Genomic DNA, 20,095 nt, shown 5'->3' on the forward strand with positions numbered 1-20,095 from the left:
GGTTTGTCTTCCTTGTTCACTGGTATATCTCTAGTGCCCAGAATAGCACCTGGCACTTAGTAAGGTGTTCATGTAATATTTTTTTCAGAATGAACTAATGAATAAATGTATTTCTCAGAGGAGAGTTTCCATAGCTCTCACTGGCATTTCAAGCCAGTGAAATTAAAGCCCCTGGCTTAGATGATCTCTAAGACCCTTTCAGCTCTTGTAGTCTGAATCCATGAGCTTGCTTTGCAAACTAAAAGTGCAGAATTGGCTTAATCCCAGCTGGGCCCCGATCCAGCGCCCCTGCCCACTCCCCATGCCGTGCCTGACTGGCCCCGCCGTGGAAGCCTGCCCTGCCACGTGGAGGGGCAGCGAGAAGCCAGAGAGGAGCTCAGGGCAGGGGCTGTCCCCATGAGATTTCCCAGCATCCACCCCAGCTACCTCCTGGCTTGGAAAGGTCACCCAGGAAGGTGCCTGGGCACCGCCCATACCCACACAGCCTGTGCCATTTCTTCTCTGGCAATTTTCAAGTCAAAATGTCATTCCTGTCACCATGGCTCAGCGTTTCTCTTCTGTGCTCCTTCTCGCCCACCCACTGGAGTGTGAGGTACATGTGGGAGACCTCCCCACACACTCCAGAGCTGGTGATGGGGACAGGAATGGGGACGGGGAAAGGAGGGGCCACAGCTGCCCATGGCTGGGGCAGTAGGTCGGGCAGGAAGAGGAGCCTGGACTGGGGGAGAAGGCAGGAGCAGCAACTGGTGGTGAAGGGAGGAAGGTTCGCACCCTGCAGGAGCCCTAACCTCCCACCTGCAACAGTCGCACAGACCTGCTGTGGACCCTCCCCGTCTCCCCACCTCTTTGGAACCACTGCCTTCTCTAGCTCCTCTCGCTTGCCAGCCAAACTGCCTGACCAAGTCTTCTAAGCTATTAGCCTCATTTCCTCCCTAGGTCTTTCTTCCTGAGCCCTGTATGGTCTGTTTTCTGCTTCAGACTCTTGCCTGAAACCACTTTCTTTAAACTCCCCCAAGCCCCCCGCCTTTTCCATCACTAAATCCACAGGCCCCTCGATCCCCTGATGTACTTGCCATGGGGGACAAGGCCCTAGTGTGGAAATGGTCCCTGCAGTCATCTCCCAGCTCAACTCAATTCATTTCAACACACACTCGGGACGTGGCCGTGGGGTGAGGGTGTGAACCAACGGGGTCAGACAGATGTGGGCTCCGGTCCCAGGACCACTACCTCCAGCTGTGCAGCCCTGGGCACGTGACTGAGCTTCCCAAAGAACCGTAACTAACGCTGCCAGATCCTGTTCTAATAACCTGAATTAACTCATTTAATCCTCACGGCTTCCCTGGGAGGGAGGTGTTATGATTCTCCCCATCACACACACCAAGAAACTGAAACGCAGAGGGTAGGGCCCCACTGTCCAGAATGGTAGCCACTAGCCTCACGTGGCTATTTACATTTAAATTAACTAAAATGAAATGAAATAAAAAATTCAGTTCCTCTGTCGCACTAGCCCCTTTCAAGGGCTCAGCAGCTATACGTGGCTGATGGCGACCATAAGGGACAGTGAGATACAGAACATCTCCACCATCACATAAAGTTCCATTCGGTTAGACACGTGCCTAAAATTACAGAGTTAATGATTGGCAGCGACTGGCCGAGCCCGGCTCTCCATCACCACATTCTTGCTCCCAGACCAGTGATTCTGATTGAAGAAGACAAGGTATATGCAGTGCCAGGAGCACGGGTGCTCCGTGGATGCTTCCTGCCCTTTTCCCTCCTGGCGTGGCAGGCCTGACATTTCACTCCCTGTGGTCCCTCTGGATCGGTTTCTCCAGCTGCCCTTGGTGTCCCCTCACCCCAGACAGAGCCAGCCCATGCTTCAAGTGAAACTCACCCCCAAATAAACCCCCATCGCCTGCCCCATCTGACCAGCTCCTTTGCCATTTTCAACAGTCTGGGTTCCCCGCAGCTCGTCTGCCAGGGAGGGGGCGGTGGGCGGTCCCCACCCAAGTTCCGCAGAGCCAGGTCTTGCCCTGCCCTTTTGCCCATGTCCTCCCCTCCCTGCCTCCTCCCCTGCATTTCCACAGCTCGCCTGGCGCAGCACCTCCCACCTGTTCACCGCGTCAGTCACGAGTCTCTCCCTCTCCCCCGCCCCCTCCCCACCCAACCTACACACGGCTCTGCTAGAATAATCATTGGCAAACACTCTGCAACATGTCCATCTCCTGTTCCACAACCCAAATCCCTCCCTCCTGCTGGCCAGTCAGCCCTCGCCGCTGAGACAAGCCCTGGGGCGGCCCCTGCCCTCCTTTCTGGAGGGGACTTGCATGGACATTTCCATGGGCACCCAGAACATTACTCAGACCTTTTCCTCCCTCCCTCAAATCAAGTCAAAGTCAACAAGAATTATTTAAAGAAATCCTGCTAAGAGTCCTACGGTGAGACTAAGGATTCTTTTGTTATGCAAATTATCGTACCTAATTTCCCTTGTTTTGTACGCTCGTTTAAAGATCAGTTTTCCCTTCGACTGAAACATACCTCCTCCCTGCTGCTGCCCTGCCCCCCAACACACACACACACACACACACACACACACGCACGCACGCACGCACGCACGCGCACACGCACACACACGCACACACCCAGAATTTCAGATTCTAGGGGACTTAGCGAGGCCTCCCTGCCCTCTGTTCAGGGCACACTTGCTTTGCACACACTGTTTCTCTAGCCTGTTATTCTTCCCTGCTCCTCCCCCCACCCCCAAACCCCAAACCCCGTGGACCAATTTTTCTCCTTTCCTTCAAAACCTTCTTCCTAGTTCCCTTCTCCAGCAGCGTTTCTCTAATTAACCTCCCTGGCCCCATCGCTTCCTCATTCTGCAGAATCCCAGCTAAGCAGCTGCAGCCTTCCAGAGCTGTGGTGCTTAGAGACCATGGAGACCACCTAATCTAACCAGATCATTTTACTGATGAGAAAACAGGCCCAGAGAGGGGGCATACTTGTCTAGGGTCACAGAGCGGGTTGGAAAAGAGGACTTACGTCCCAAGACCCTCAACCTAGAATCTGTCCCTCTGTGTACATCACTGACCTCTTACATTGCCCAACGAGTTGTCTTTCCATCATATTGTGGGTGGCTTCCAGATTAGGGAGAGGAGAGAAGGAAATGGAGGCTTCAAAGGTGGGAGGGATTTTGAATGAAGCCTGGGGCCAAGGAGGGAAAGGGGTCCAGATTTGCCATGCTGAGTAGGAAGTAGTGGGGGGAATATGTGTAGTGGGGTGTTAGGAAGGCTGTGCGTGAGCGAGGACAAGGCTTAGAGATGTGGACTGATGCATGTGGAAGAAGGAATAGACTATCAGAGGGGCCCCTCATTCCTGCCCTAGCCCTGTTTTTGCCCGCTCCCTCCATCTCTGACATGCCCAGCGCCAGCCATTTAGTAATGACCCTCAGAATGGCACTGTGGGCTTGCAGTCTGCCCCTTATCCCCCACCAGCCCCATCTGTGTGGCCAGGGTACTACCTTGGAGCCCCTGACTTCCACCCAGAGCCCCTGCCCTCTCTAGAGCAGGGGCCTCAGGGCAGCAGGAGGAGATGGCCCAAGCCACCCCCGCCCGGCAAGTCACCACAGTCCATCCCTCCCCCCAAAGCCCATGCCCCCAGAAGTGGGGGTGAAGCGTTGCCGGAGAACTCACGTTCCATCCTCGTTGCTTCTGTAGAACACCAAGAAGGGGTCAGACTTCCCAAAGAAATCTTTCTTGTCCAGCTTGTTGGCACAGAACTGCATTGTGGCGACATCCTGGTGGGAAGGAGGGAGAAGAGGGGTGTGAGGCACAGAAGGCTGGAGGGGGGCCCCGTCCCTACGGGGACACAGCCCCAGGGCCTGGGGATTCTGGGCCCCAAGCCAGTTAGAAAGGACAGCAGCTCCTGCCCTGCACCACGTGCCAGGCCCTGAGCTAACACTTAGGAGGGTCTCATTTCATCTTCAAACAACCCCACACGGCAGGTCTGGTGGAGCAGCCGGGCAGTGAGGCAGGTGGATTCTGGAGCCGGCTGCCCCAGTTTGAATCCTGGCTCTACCACTTTGTAGCTGTGTGACCAGGCAAGGGAGGTAACCTCTCAGAGCCTCAGTTTCCCCTCTGTAACATGGGGCTGACTGCAGTACACACTTCAAAGGGCTGTGGTGAGGGCTGAATGAGACCAAGTGTGCGAAGTCTGGAGCAGAGTGCAGGCATGTCACCCACTCGGTCAAGGTTCATGCACAAGGTATCATCGCTATTGTACTGAGTGGCTCAGAGAGAGGTGCAATGACTAACTCAAGCCACTCTGAGCTTGGTCACCTAACCCCAAGCCCTAACCCCAAGTCCTCGCTGGCCACATCGCATCACTCCCTTACATGACTGTATGGTTCCTAGAGGACATTCAAGTTTACGTATCACTTTCACATGCACTGACTCACAAGAGGCTCATCTAACCCTGAGGTAGCTATAGCTGGACCATGACCCCCCCCATTTTACAGCTGAGGAGCCTAAAGCTCAGAGCAGGGAGCAACCCCTACAAGTTTATCAAACAGAGCCCTGGGTTTCTGACTCCCCTGACTAGTTCACAGCTTTGGCTGACCCAGACCTAACACTCAACCCAAGAGCATAAGGAAGGTACCAGGCCTAGTGAGAATCGGTTGACCTCTCCTCTCACACGGCTCCTAGCCCCTCAGCTCGCTGCAGCCAGCAGGGCACTGGGCAGAGATGCCCCCATGTCCTCCTCTTTGCCCATCCCCGTGTGGTCTCTTCAACCTGAAAGCTCTGCATCCCGACAAACCAGCTGCCAACGGGCCAGAGCTCAAGGCTCTGTCAATAGTCCCTGGGGCCTGGCCTGGCCCTTGAGGGAAGCAAGGCAGGAAGCAAGCCACCCAGCTCTCTCACGCTGCCCGCTTCCTCTCAGTGGCGAAGAGGGTCTCTGGAGATCAGTGTCCTACAGCCCAGCGAGGACCAAAATGGTGGCAGGGATGAAGATGCAACCTCTCACAGCTTGAAGGACATGGTCAAAGGTTGGGACAGTGGGTACGATATAATGGTTAAGAATATGGTCTCTGGAGCCAGGCTGCCTGCTTCCGTTCCATCCCCTTACTAGCTGTGTGACCTAGGGCAAGTTACTCACCCTCTCTGTGCTCAGTTTCCTCATCTGTAAAATGGGGTGCAGGCAAGGCCCACCTCATAGGCTTGTGAGAATGAAATGAGTTAATTGAGTACAGCGCTGAGAACAGTATATTGCACACACTAAGTACTGTGTGTGTACAAGTTATGATGATTTGGATATTTCTCCCCTCCCCCCACCCACTGTGTGTGGTCTCTGTCCCTGCCCCACTCCCACCTCTACCACCTCATGTGCCTTCCCTCAAGGACATCTGACAACAGCAAACAGAGCATCCCTCCATTCACCGGCTCATTCATTCATTCAACAAACATGTATTAGATACCATCTGTGTGGGCCTGTCACTGAACTCACTGCTTTACAGCCTTATCATATTTAGCCCTCAGAATAATCCTTTGTTGCTTTTTACAAATGAGGACGCTGGGGGTTGGGGGAGCTAGGTAACCTGCCCAACATCACCAGCTGGCAACTGGTGGAACAGTAATTCAACATGTATGAACTCAACATGATTTCAAAGTCATGCCTCTTCCAGCACAGAGCACACTATAGTTCACAAGACCCGCTTCCCTGTATCTTTAGAGTCGCTGATTTCTTCTGACTCGGGTCAGGGCTGGATTCGGGTTAGCCTGGGCTGAGAGGGTCTCCTGAAGGGAGGCCCTGAGGGGCAGTGCTGGGGCACAGTGGCCAGCACACGGAGGCGCCCAGGTAACGATGGCTTTTATCATGTCCCTCAGCATCGCCCACCTGAGAGGGACAAGGAGGCCGGATTGGGGGCTTCCAAGGCCTAGAAGCCCCAGGAATCTGAGAGCCTCCTGAGGAATCTAGAACTTCAGACCTGGGATAGAGAATGGCTGACTTACCGAGCACTTACTCGATGCCAGGTGCTGTGTTAAGCCTTCTCTTTACATATATTATTTTACTGAATCCTCATTATAACAGTATGAAGTAACTCCTCTAGTCTCCCAGTTTACAGATGAGGAAACTGAGGCTTTTAGAGGTCGTCCAAGATCACACAGTGGTGGTAACAAAGGCAGTTAGACTTCAGGGCTTTCCCTCACACCCTCCCAGAAAGATCTCTAGCCTTCTAAGTCCATCCCCAGCAGTCACTATCTTTCCCCAGGAGAAAGTTCCAATCCCATCCCATGCTGGATGGAGGGAGCACTTTAAACGCCTCCCTGGGGAGTTCCATCCCAAGGCCTAGAAAGAGGAGGAAGCCTAGGACCTGGTAGGCTCCTCCCGGCACTGGCTATATAATTTGTGGGACCCAGTAAAAAGGGAAAATGTGAGGTTCTTTGTTCAAAGAGTATTAAGAGATTTCAAGACTGTAACAGCAGACCATTAAACCAAGAGCAGGTCCTGTGTGACTGAACAGATCACATGCCCATAAAGTGGGCCCTGGCTCCTCCCCATGGATGGAACCATCAGCGGCATCAGAAAACAGACCAGACTTTGCTGAGTAGGAGCCCCAGCAAGGAATGCAAAGCTCTGAGTTCTAATTTGTCCCAGCAGTCCTTCAAGCCCTCTGAGCCTGTTTCCTCATCTATAAAGTGAAGCACTGGACAGGATGATCACCACTGTCCTTTTCAACTGGGTGGTTTAGGTTTTGGCGCTGATGCCACAGGGAGCGTACTGGGAAAGGGGCGGCATCTGGGGAAGGCTGGTGCTCAGGGGACAGTCTGGGAATCCAGGATCCCTCCAGCATAGCTTGGTGGTTATCACAGTGACCTCTCCCACATCTGGAGGTCACCTGTGTGACACCTTCACCTGAATGAATGCAGGCAAGCTGCACATGACACCTATACTGGTTGACTATGAAATACACACATATATTTGAAACAACCAAAACAGATGCCACAAAATCCAGAGGCAAAGCTCTTATTTTTCCTTCCTAGGAGGACCCCTGCGGGCCCTGCAAGATCAGGGAGGGGAGCAGGAATATCAGAAAAATATTAATGCAGAACTTAATAGACCCTAACTTCCAGGACTATTTAGTGCTCCACTGGGAGGGCCATGGTCCCAGCACAGCACCTGACAGAGAGAACAGTACAAAGGAGCCACAGACACCTGGTTGGAACCCCAGCTCTGCCATCTCCTAGCTGAGCAGCCTGGGGCAAGCAATTTAACCTAAGTCTTAGTATTCTCCTCTGGAAAAATGGAGTAATAATGCCCCCTGTGAGACTGTTGGGAAGACCAAGGGAGATGATATATGTTAAGTACCAGTCCACAGTGCCCAGCATAGAACAGCTAAAAGAATAGAAGCCAACACTCGCCAAGTGCCATCTACTCCCGGGCTGACCCATATGGAATTGCCAATGTTCAACTCGTGTTTATCTACGATAACTACAATCGTTATTCCCATTTTAAAGCTGAGGAGACTGAGGCACAGAGAAGTTAATACCCTTTCCTGAAGCTACAAAGCTTAGTAAGAGGAGAAGCTTGGGTTGAAACAAGACAGTCTGGCTCCAAAGATTAATAACTGATATTCCAAATGATGACCCCGAATCATCAAGATAAGTTTAATTATGTTTTGTAGCCTCAGTTTGAGAAGTCAGAGAAGTGTGAAATCCATTTTAGAAAAGTCTCCTCTATGCAAGCTAGCTAAAAAAAAAAAAGACTGACTCTGAAATTCATCTAACTGGAAACATCCACCAGTGAGCCACATCTCATTCCCCCACCCCACCCCCATGGCAAATATGTGTGAGGCATTGCAGGGAGCTTATTTTGTTCTTCAACATGATCTGCCTTCCCTATCGCCACCCAGACCCAGAGACATTCGCCAAAAGCCCATTATGATAAACTGTATGGGGCCATTGTCAAATCCGTGGGCATAAGACAGAACTTCAGAGAGCTCTCTAGGCTATAACCAAGGCAAGGTTCCTCCCTAATGGGTGTGTGGCCCATGGGGAGCCTGTGAGACAAGGAGCATGGAGCTGCTTGGGGACTTGCTTTTGAAGGTGCTTCTGGGTTATGTCAATAGTCCTATTTACTATGCTTCAACTGTTCCCCTTAAATAAGGGTTGATGAATGAATCAACACTTGATATACATGTGACCCCAGGAAGAGGCTAGGGAAGCGGCAATAAAATGCACTGGGCCAGCAGGATCAGGGAGCAGCAAATTCTGGCTGAGGGTCAGAGGTCCTGCTGTTTGACATTCTCAGCCTGGCAGTGGGGCTCTCTGAACACATGATATGCCTGTCCCAAACCAGAAGCATCTCTGGAATCAACTGCAGAGATGATAAAACAGCTCCCGCAATATATAATTTTCTGCAATTTCTGCCTTTTCACCCTATCTTTTAAAAAAACATATTAAGTTCTTCTAAAACAGCAGGATTGCCTCAATTTGCATCTTTCCGCATGTTAATCAGGCTGCTTGGGAGACCACAGCAAACAGCCTTTCTCTCTGGGATGGTGGCCCAGCCCAACTCTAGCATGTTAGGCCTCCCTGACCCAGGAGGTCAGCAAGTGGGCTGAAGGCTGGGAGAGGGTAGCAACACGCCGGGGGTGGGGGGTGGAGAATGGAAGGCTGCTCTGGCTTGGGTCTTGCTGGCAGCCCCCAGGATCAGAGCAAGGATAAGGCAAGTGCAAAATTTAAGGGACTCCAAAAATCTCAATAATGAAAGATTTTAATGAGATTTTTTTTTTAAAGATTTTTTTGATGTGGACCATTTTTAAAGTCTTTATTGAAAGTTACAATATTGCTTCTGTTTTATGTTTTGGTGTTTTGGCTGCGAGCCATGTGGGATCTTAGCTCCCCCACCAGGGATCAAACTCGCACCCCCTGCATTAGAAGGTGAAGTCTCAAACACTGGTCTGCCAGGGAAGTCCCTAATACGATATTTTAAAAAATCAAAATCAATGCAAAAATCCATGATACATAAAATATCAAAAATCTGAATAAAGCCATTTTACAGATGAAGAAACTGAGGCACAGAGAGGTCAAGTAACCTGCCCAGGGTCACAGAGCTCGTAAGCAATGGCATTTGGTCTGGATCCAGAGCCCAAGTTCTAACCACTTTGCCCTACTGCTCACATGCTATACCCTAAGAAGCACTTTTAAATAGATGGTGGAACCATGGTGACATTTACTGTCTTCTCTTTAATATTTGCTGCATTTTCCAAATTTCCTGGAATTAGTACATTGCCTTTTTTAGTCTGAAAAAAGAAGACATTGATTAAAAAGAAAAAACCTATATGGGAAAAGGATCCGAAAAAAGAATGGATATATATATATGTATCACTGAATCACTTCGTTGTACACCTGAATCTAAAACAATATTGTAAATCAACTATACCCCAATATAAAATAAAAATTAAATTAAAAAATAAAAATAAAGAATCATTAGCCACAACTCTGAAATTTAGCATTCCCGTAGGGAGAAACACAACTCAGAGCTGGGGGTGATTCCGTGACCAGTGACCTTCAGAAGGGCTTCTGCATTCATAGAGGGGCCCAGAGCCCCCGCCTGCCTGTGGTGTAGGCATTCAGGGATAGAAGCAAAGACTCCATAGGCTAGAGTTTATTCTAATGCAGATGGTGAGTATTAAAGTTGGTCTAGGAGGCTAGGCCTGTCGCTACACATTGACGGGAATAACCACCTTGAGGTCAAGCTGGTTTTTCTCTCCTGTCTTAATGACTGACTTCTCAAGCAATCCAATCAGTTGTGTAACTGTTGATTTGGTCATTCAGAGGCTGAATACTCCAGATTGACCGTTTTTCCTCCTGCTCATTGAGCCTGTGTGTCTGGCATACTAACCAAAATCCATCAACTAAAGTTCAAAGAAAAATGGAACAATTCAGCTATGAGGATGTTCACTGCAGTAATAATTATACTGTTTCCTTTAAGAGAATAGCTTTAATAAATTATGGCCCATCCATAAACAGAAAAGTGATATACAGCTATTAAAAATGTCTTCCAAGAATATCTAGTGACATGGGAAAATAAATCTGGTTACCATATTCTACTAATTATAAGAAAAAACTATATATTTGTACGCCCAGAAAAAAAGCCTTGGGGGAAATGCATCAAAATGGCAACAGTGATTATCTCTTGTTGATGTTTCTATTCTTTGTATTTTCCAACTGTCTGTTAGAAACATGTTATTTTTCTAGCATCAGGAAAAGTGTTTTTGTTTTGTTTTCTTTCATTCTGTTTTTTTTTAACCAGAAAGATAATTTCTAAGACCAAAACATTACAAATTAACTTTTTTAAAAGGTGATGTCTGAATCCTGATCATTTATCATGAAGGACACTTACACCTGTGCTGGCCACACACACATTTTTCCCAAACATCAACTTGCATATTCTGACACTCGGAAAACCTTCACCACTACCCCCCACTTCACCTTACCTCTTTCTTCCTACCTTTCTCCCTCTGTCCCAGGACTCTTCCTGAGCCTCCCATATAGAGACACTGGGCTCTCTCTAAAGTTTGTCTTTAGAACAATGAGAGTTCTGACTTTAACAGGATTCAAAGCTAAGCTCCCCGGCCACAAGGTCCCACACAACCTGGCCTCCACACTCACCCACACCCTTGCCTCTCTGATGTCACTCATCACTCTTTTCCTGCCCCTGGGCCTTTGCAAGAGCTAACCTCTTTGCCTGGATCCATCTCCCCCCAGGTAGCTGCAAGGGCTCACTGCCTCACCTGTATGTATTTTGGAATAGTGTATAGTATATCCATGAATTTTCCTTCAAGATACTAAAGAGTGCTATAAAATATTTGTTATAAAAAAGAGGCAGGGGGGCTTCCCTGGTGGTACAGTGGTTAAGAATCCTCCTGCCAATGCAGGGGACACGGGTTTGTGCCCTGGTCCGGGAAGATCCCACGTGCCGCGGAGCGGCTAGGCCCGTGAGCCACAACTACTGAGCCTGCGCGTCTGGAGCCTGTGCTCCGCAACGGGAGAGGCCGTGACAGTGAGAGGCCCGCGCACCGCGATGAAGAGTGGCCGCCGCTCGCCGCAACTGGAGAAAGCCCTTGCACAGAAACGAAGACCCAATACAGCCAAAAATAAATAAATAAATAAATGTATTTAAAAAAAAAAGAGGCAGGGTTGAGGACCACTGCTGTGCTGTGATTGCTGGTTGGCAATTTCTGTCTCTCTCTCTCATACTAAATTGGAAACTCTGGGAGGGCACGAACTGAGCCAAAGCATATCTGATGAAATGAAATGAATGAATACACGAGCAGGCTGGTGATACCTAAAAGGGGTGGGGGAGGGGCAGCTGCAGTGTGAAGCTTTGACTCCCTTGGCTTGTGAGAGGTGAGCCACACTTTTGCCAGTGTGTACAGGGACCTGACTGGGAGGCAGTGAGAATGTGCATCCGGCCAGGACCTCCTGGCTCCAGAGCAAGGCTGGTCTGGGTGGCTGGCAGCCCTAAGGGTAGCTAAGGGTCTGGGGAGGGGAAGGCAAGGAGCTATCTGCTCCCTGCACCCGCAACACCCCACTGCCTCTCTCCAGAAGCCCAGCCACTCACCATGCCTGCTAAAGGCTACTGGCCTGACGAAGACCACAAAGCCCACAGCTGTTCCATGTACCATGAAGACTCGGGACTTCCCTGGGTGAGGGAAAGACTCCCTGAACCAAGGCTTGGGCTAGAATCTTGCAATCTTAGGCAGGTCACTTCAACCTCTCTGCATCTGTGCACTGGGTTACTCACACCTACCCAGCCCTGAGCCCCATGGTGACAATCAAATAGACTGTTAACATGAGAGTCTTGGTCAACTGTGAGGACTATGCAAATATTGCTCAGTATTACACGGAAAAATCATTGTTTTACTGATGAGCATAATGAACTCTTGGGTCATTCAGAGCCCCTTCAGGAGATTAACTCGTCGTTGTCAATATCAAGTATCACTGAATAATATTTTGGATCAAATTCGGATTGTTGGAACTTTCTTGGTATTTAAATTCCAGATGAGAAGGGCTTTTCTATAACCCATCAAAGCACGCTGGTGACCCGCTGGAGTCTACTCTAATCTTTTGCTGGTCCCTGCCCGCCCACACCATCCCCATGGATGAAGGGAGGGTTTGTCTGCTTTGGCAGAATATATCCATTTGAGCAGGAAGCCCTGCTCTGGTGAAAAACCATCTCTCAGACTCCACCCTCTTCCTTTGATCCTCCTACTGAAAGCTGGAACGACAGAAGCAAAGCCGTTCAGATGTAATTATTTTAATTCAGCCAGATGCTGGGAATTAGTCTCTTTTCCTTGCAAGTATTCTAGGGAAAGACAGAACTCAGCCAAAGATGCCCCAAAAGAAAAGGAGCTGACAATATCAAGACGAAGGGAGGGAGCCCCCCCCAACCCCCACTTGCTCTGAAACAGCTTAAATCAAAGAAACTGCTGTCATCCCTGGATGAAGGCGGGGAAGGGAGGAGTGGGGAAGGAGGAGGAGGAGGCAGAGCCTAAGGGGTATTAAACCCAGACTGTTTACCAATCCCGGAAAAGTAGACCAATAACAGCACCCAGCATTGTCTAGAGCTTTAGAATTTCCAAAGCAATTTCACTTGCATTACTTTATTTAATTATAAACTAGGGAGGAAGTCACCAACTGAGTTATAAGCATGGGGGCAAACTGAATCTAGGCTTCAGGGAATTCAGATTCAACCTTTCCCAGACACCCACTAGGAGCCCAGCCCCTGCTAGGCACAGTCCCTTCACAATCTCCTTTAATCCTCACAGCCACCCTATCAGCCCCAGCATACATGTGGGGAAACTGAGGCTCAGGAAGCTTGAACAGAAGCTCTAGTCTACGCATCAGCTGCATTCTCTCCCTTGTTGGGACTCTAACAGCGTTGAGGTCGCCAGCATATACAGGCATAGGAGTTTTCATCATCACCTGCTTCCTATTCATTCAGTCACAGATTCACAAAAGAACCCCTGTGATCACCTATTGCACACCACGCCCTCTCCTGGGTGTATACGAGGGGGAGGTTTAGTTCTGCGGTCAAGTTCCTCCAGACCCACTGAGGTAAACAGACAAGTAGAGAAACCAGATTGAGCAATTGTGTTTGAGATGATTTGGTCATTGTTATACTGCCCTGTCCTAACAATTCTGTGTCTTATTCTCCAACTGGAAGGCCCTGAAAGCAGAGTTTGGGGCACTACAGCCTAGTCATTAAAGACGCTGGCTCTAGGACCAGACTGCCTGGGCTCACATCTCTTCTACTCAGTGGCTGTGTGACCTTGGGCAGGTCCCTTAACCTCTCTGTAAAATGAGGACCATATACATCAGATATTATAATACATCATTCTATGGATTACATTACATATTATAATACATCAGATAAATAAACTGATACTATATACCACTTAGCACAGTGTGTGTCTCAGAATAATCGCTCAATTAATATTGGCTAACAATTTATACCTCCATACACACCAGTAGTTCTCAAAGTATGGACCAGGAACCCCCAAGGGAGTCCACGAGGCCAAAGCTATTTTCATAATAATGCTGATAAGACATGGAGTTTTCTAGAAGTTATCCAACAGTGATATCATAACAGATTGACTGCAGAAGCTGATATGAAAATCCAGCTCTTCTGTTAAGCCAGACGTTAAAGTGATTTTTTAAAATATAAAGCAAAGCACTCTTCTCAATAAATGAATTTTATTTTGGAAAATATAGTTATTTTTCAAAAAAGATGTTACTTCTGTTAACCTATAATGGGTTAAACTATTGTTATTTTTAAATGAATTAATACATAATTTAAATTTCTTTTTTTTTTTTTTTTTTTGGCAGCACTGTGCTGCTGCATGTGGGATCTCAATTCCCCAACCAGGGATTGAACCTGCGCCCCTCCAGTGGAAGCGCGGAGTCTTAACCACTGGACTGCCAGGGAAGTCCCTCAATTTTAACTTCTAATATGGTAAATACTGATAGCTAATGGATACAATAGTTATACTGCCTTCCCAGGAAGGTCAGAAAATGCTGTTTCTCCTCATCCCTCCCAGGCCCTCTAATCTGAGTTGGATCCAGCCCCATAGGAAGCTGAGTTCCCAGGTTACCCCAGAATTGGTCTTGTGCTCACACTGTCGCTGTCTCCTCCTTTTCTCCTTATGACCCTCTATGTTCTCACCTGTGGCTCCTAATTAACCTAAGGGGCATGCAAGCCTGGGTAGTTTAGGGGAATAAGCCTGGGTTTCAGAATCAGGCTGACCTGGATTAGAACCCTCGCTCTACCACTTATTGTCCTTGAACAGGTGATTAGCCTCTCTGAACCTCACTTTCCTCATCCATAAAATGGGAATAACAATGGTTACCCTACCTCTTAGGATTGTTGTCAGAAGTAGTGATAACATGTAAAATGCCCAGACATTGACAGACAGAAACTATCACCATTACTGCATTTTATCAGCATTGTTAGCCATTGGGTCCCCTGAGCCCCTTCTTGGGTGCTCAGCTACCTGCCAGCTGTCCCCATCTCCTTCTTTTCCACAGTCCCACAGAAGAAGCAAAACCAAGGGCTGCCTAGGATTGCAGACTCTGGCTTCCCAACACACACACACACACACACACACACACACACACACCCCACATGCTCTCTCTCCCTCAGCCCCATGCAGGGGTGTCACCCTACTCCAGAGCTAAAAGTGAAAAATGACAACTAAATGCCAAGCGCCCAGGCTCCAAGAAAAGGCCCCTCTGTTGCTAGTGTCAGTGCCAAGGCAGTCTTGGCTCAAGGACAAGTGAGCGGTGGCCATGATGGGGAGTGGACCAGGGCTCCCAGCCCAGCTCTGCTGCTGACTGTGGGCGAGTTTCCTCCTGTCTCTGGGCCTCAGCTCAGCTGTAAAAAGGGAAGACACCTTCTAGCTCCGATGTTGTGGACTTCTACGACAGCCAGGTCAGACTGAGGAGCCCTGTCTTCCCCCAGTCCCTCCAATGATACACAACGGTCACAGAGAGGCCAGCTTGCTCTCTGTCACTGCTTCAACCCCACCCCCACCAGGTCCTGTCCTGGAGTCCCTCTGCCACTCACCCTGCAGTTGCTGAGCTCCTCAGCGGACAGGATGATGGTGCCACATTTCTTCCCTGGGACACCACTGGGAGAGGAGAAGATGAAAGAATGGAAAGTCAGACAAAGACAGAGCCACAAGCCTGAACTCTCCCTGAATCAGCCCTCTTCATCCTCCTCCCGCCACCCCCAACCATCCAGCAGATCTGCCCCAAAGCCCCTAAGAAGACACAGTCTCCTGTGGCCTAGGGCACTGCTTCCTGGGCCAGGCCCCCAGGCCTGGAGCTGCCCCGCCCCCTGCTCCCCAAGAGCCCGCCAAGAAGGGTACTGTCTGCAGTGAAAGTCCTAGAATTGGAAAAGCATCCAGACTCACCCGGAGGCTTCCAGACCAGTGGTCCTCAAACTTTCCATCCAAAGACCACTTCTGTGGGCAAAAGACCTCGTGGGCTAGCCACCCCACCCTGCACCCAGCTGATCCCCAGAGTCCTGGAACATTCCAGCTCTGAGCCACTCTGATTCATCGTAGGTGAGAGAGCAGTAAAAGGGGGTAAAGCAGGAGGACTGGTATACTCTTGGTGGCAGCTTGCCAGGCCCTCTCCCATGGCTCCCTCCCCTTAAACTTCTTGGCTGGGGTCTCTCTGGGGGAGAGAGATCCCGGCCAACCATGTGCCTCCTCTGTGAGGGAGGCAACCGGGACATGAAGTCAACCCACCCAGAGAATCCCCTCTAGGAGGGCAATTCCCAGGGTGGAGCTCTACCCAGGGGATCTGTACTACCTATTCCTTTGATCAGGAGGGCCCCCTCCCCCAGGCACCATCCCATCCCATTCCGATTGTTTAGGACTAACCCAGGGGGGTCCCAGTGCAGCCAGGGGCCACTGGGAGGGAGAAGAAAATGGCACGTTGTCCAGTAGCTGTGTGACTTTGGGCTCACTACTACACCTCTCTGAATCTCAGTTTCATGGCCCATAAAATGGGTGTAATTGTAGCATCCATTTTACTAACTAATATGCACACACACAGTGCCTGGCACAGAGAAGGCCCTCAAGAGCACCATTTCTCTCCCTGCCTGGTTTCCTTTACAATCGTGCAAAGCTGATAAAATCCAGCCCCACAATTGGGCCAGCCTCAGGGTCACCAGCATGTTGACTGTGGATCACATTTTGAGAACCACTGATGGAGCTCTCCCCAGTGCCAGCTCTTAAAGGGAGAGGTTCTCAAACAGGGGAGGCATGGGAGCCGGCCCTGAGGGCTGATGAGACAGCCCAAATCTCTCCAAATCAGGTGAGCAGAGCAGAGGCTGCATCTCGAGGTTCCCCTGCCATAGGCAGGTGGCGGTGCCTGACAGCTTGTCCCCCTAGACTTGGGCAGCTGAGTTGAGTAACCCAAAGCCCCTCCCTACCTCCCCCGCCCCCCAATCTGGCCCTCCTTGCTAGTAAAGATTGATTTGTTTGACCAGGGAGATAGAATCCTCACACCAGCCTCCTCTGTCCAATGGTTCTCCATCTGCTCCTCTCTTTGCCTCTTAGCCCCTCTTCTATTTCCAATCTTTCCTTCCACGCTCTCAAGCCCCAGTCTGCTCCCACCTGCTCGCTTGGCCTCTCTCTCTCTCTCTCCCTCCCTCCCTCCATCCTTCTGGTCTTTCTTGCTCTCCCTTTCTGTTTCTCTCTCTGACTCCTGCTCCCTCTCCAATTGCTGCTTCTCTACTCTTCTTATAAATTAGCATCCATATACTTCCTGGGCTGTGAGCATCCCTGGGTCCCCTGAAGGCCTCTTTCCCACATCCCGCTAGGCTGGTGGCCAATCCAGCTGCTGGGACCCCAACTTCTAGGAGCCCTCTGCAAAGGCCAGTGGAGCTTTGCTTACTCAGCCAAAGTGCTCGTCTCCAGAGGCACCTCCAGGCTGGTCCCCCAAGCAGATGCTCCCTACCCTGGCTCCCCGACCCCTGCCAGGTGAGGACCCTTTCTCCAACCAGGAGAGGAAAGGGAAAGAGTGGGAGGGTCTTGGTTGCCATATCTGCGTGAGGCCAGCCAAAAGCAGATGTTCAGGGTGGGGGCTGGAGGAACAAGGCCAGCCTGCCACAGCTGGTAAGCAAATGCGGAGAGTAAGGATTTAGCGGAACCTACTCTGTGAGCAGGCTGACATCCAGCAGTGGAAGCAACGGAGAAGAAGATGGGGAGGAGATGAAGAGAAGAGAGGGGAAGGGTTAGAGGAGGTGGGAGGTGGAAGAAAACTGGCCGGGAGAGAGGAAGGGAAGGAAGAGTGCCCAGCCCCTGCTGATTCCCAGAAACAGCCCCTACCTCTAAGCCCCACCCTGCTCCCTGAAGTCCTATGAGCCATTGGGGCTGGGGATGCTGGAGCTCTAGCCTGGATGGGGGGAGGGCCAGCTGCGGAGTGGCCCAAAGTGCCACTTTAGGAGGGACCCAGGACCCTCTCTGTGTCCCTGACCAGGGCTAAAGGCACAGTGGTAGGAGCAGGGACTGGGCCAGGACTCTGAGGCCCCCTCTGCAGAGCTGGCTGAATGTCTGAGGACTCCAGGGCTAGAGATGTCTGGTGGCCTACCCGTTGGATACAGCTGGCATGGGTTTGCCTGTCCTGGAATTCAGGCTGAATGCTCCTATTCTGTGGAGAGAGAGAGGGCAGGTCATGAGCTGAGTATCCCCATTCTGAGAGGCCAGAGCACTTGGCATCTAGATTCTTGGAGACAGGTTTCTGTTCTGGGTCAAACATCAAACCAGGACCAAGAGCCACAGGCCAGAGGAAGGAGAGGTTTTCTTCCCAAACCTTGTTGTGAAGCCCCGGGCAGCTCCACCCCAGGGGTTCTCAAAGTGTGGTCCCCAGGCAAGCAGCATCACAGCCCCTAGAAATGTGTTAGAAATGTAAATTCTCAGGCCCTTGCCCAGACCTGGGGTTGGAGCCCAGTAGTCTGTACTAAACAAGCCCTCCAGGTGATGCTGATGCCTGCTACAGTTTGAGAACCTCTGCTCTACCTCTTTGAGCCTCAGTGTTCGGGCTGTGAAATGGGGAGATTGCTGAGATAATCACATGAGGCCATGGAGACAAAAGACTGTCTGGTTCAGAACAGATGCCCAATGAAAGGGAGCCCTTCATAGGTCTAGCCTGGGAGACAACTAGACTTACACACATGAAAACTTCATGTGTCTTCAGTGGGGAGAGTAGATCCCCCTCCTTCACCAACACCCAGCATCTCAGCATTTTAGATCCCGCTTACCCTTTAAGGCTCCTCTCAGTAGCCATCCCCTATCCCAAGTCTTCCTTGATCCCTCTTGAAGGTGTGTCCCTCCACCAAAGGTGGGTCAGGGGACAGCACAGACCCAAATAACTCATGTGCATTTGATCCAGGCAGTGGGGAGCTGAGAGGGGCCAACACAAACTCACTTCCGGGACCCCAAACTCTATAAACTTCAGAGCCCCCAAACATAAGTTTACTACCTGTTCTCAATAAATGATAGCTATTTATCACTATCTTCTGTGAACCCAGAGGAGGAGACGTTTGTGGGGATAGTGAGGCCTTTCTGGGGACCCTGAAGTTGCCACACAGTTACTGGGGGTCAGAGACAAGGGCCTGGGAGAGAGACCACCCCCCCACCCCCACACAATAACACATTCTGCAGTTATTGATCACGGTGAGGGGACAGCATCCAGTGTGAACTTGGCAGAAGCAAGTGCAGGGCTTTTCTGCCCACCCTGCCCTATGACCTGGACACTTGTCTTAGTGTGAAGGCCTCTCTTGCCTGGGCCCTACTCCTGGGGCTTCCTGAAACAGGGACAAGAGAGGTCACCCCATCACCTGGCCAACCTGGCTGGTCCCTGAAGCCACCCTCAGGCTCCACTGTGACAAGCCTTGGGACTCCACATCCCAGAGCCTGCTCAGTGTAATAGTCTTCCCCTAAAAGCACTTAAAACCCTATGATGCAAGGGCAGGGTGGGATAGGGAGGGCCTCACCATGCCCAGCTCTGGCCTCAACAAGGTATGAACAATCTGAGGAATACTCTTTGTGAGTAGATCCCTGGGTTCAAATCCCAGCTCTTCTACTTCCTAGCTGTGTGGCCTTGGGCAAATCAATTTCCCTCTCTGGGCTTCAGTTTCTTCCCCTGTACAATGATGGGGTGGGGTATGAGAGTGGGGTAGATAGTATCTCGGGCCATGCTAAGGAACATGGGGTTCTAATAACTGAGCCAGGGTCCCTCCAAGATAACTGGGTTAAAAGCCCTGCAAGGGCAAGGCCCATGAGGTCTCCTTATTTCCGATTGTCTGTTATGACTGGCTGACTGCTTTGCCCCTCCCCTGAGCCAGCCCTCAGCAGGGATGAACAGGAAGTTGGCCCATCACTGAGGAAGCAAACCAGACAGGTCCCACTCCCCTGAACACTTACGTGAGGGACTTCTCCAGGCGGCTCCCAGGGGACCCCACAATCTCTCCAAGGGTGCAGAAGGCCTGGCCCAGAAAATCCTGCACATCCAGGGTACAGAAAAGACCACCGTCACCCACTCTGTTCACAGCCATCCCACCTCCTCCATCACCTCACCCCTGGAAGTATGAGGGCTCTGAAATGACAGGATGCAGCATCAGACACATTCTGTGTCACAGTGAAGCCCAAGGCCAACTCAGAGTTTGGCATTTAAGAGACTTTCAGAATTGCTGGGCAGGCACTGGCAGAACTCACGTGTTTGGATAAATCAGGACTCTTGGAGTCAACATCATATCTGCAGGGAACACAGAGAGATGGTAAAGGCAGCTGGGGCATCCTGCCCCAAATTGCCTGACTTCTTGAGCTGAGCCAGGACCCCTGCTCCCCCAAAACCAGGCACCAACACAGTGGATATTTCTGGGAGTAATAGCAGGGAGATGCAAATGGGAGCCTTCTAAGGTGCTAGTCTGTCTCTTGATCTGGGTGGTAAATGGATATCAAAATGCATCATTGGGGTAACACTATTAAGATTTGGGCACTTCACTATATATGTTATACCTCATT

General features: G+C 50.5%; 1 protein-coding gene across 6 annotated transcripts in view; it reads right to left on the reverse strand.

Annotated features, from left to right (window-relative positions):
• Window positions 1-20,095, reverse strand: part of CPNE5 (copine 5) — a 106,753-nt gene that overhangs the window by 28,738 nt on the left and 57,920 nt on the right. For 3 of the 6 annotated variants that reach the window (XM_033424123.2, XM_033424121.2, XM_033424122.2), the window contains 6 exons: window positions 19,787-19,826; window positions 19,496-19,572; window positions 17,661-17,720; window positions 15,473-15,523; window positions 15,124-15,187; window positions 3,687-3,790 (listed from right to left, as the gene is read on the reverse strand). In XM_033424123.2, the coding sequence (XP_033280014.1) occupies window positions 3,687-3,790; window positions 15,124-15,187; window positions 15,473-15,523; window positions 17,661-17,720; window positions 19,496-19,572; window positions 19,787-19,826 (396 nt within the window). Of the gene's footprint in view, window positions 1-3,686; window positions 3,791-5,148; window positions 5,283-15,123; window positions 15,188-15,472; window positions 15,524-17,660; window positions 17,721-19,495; window positions 19,573-19,786; window positions 19,827-20,095 lie in introns of those variants that run through there. The other 3 variants (XM_004267662.3, XM_033424125.2, XM_033424124.2) reach the window with 3 other exon arrangements.

The sequence above is a fragment of the Orcinus orca genome, chromosome 10 (genome assembly GCF_937001465.1).
Source record: "Orcinus orca chromosome 10, mOrcOrc1.1, whole genome shotgun sequence".
In the NCBI taxonomy this organism is placed as follows: domain Eukaryota; kingdom Metazoa; phylum Chordata; class Mammalia; order Artiodactyla; family Delphinidae; genus Orcinus; species Orcinus orca.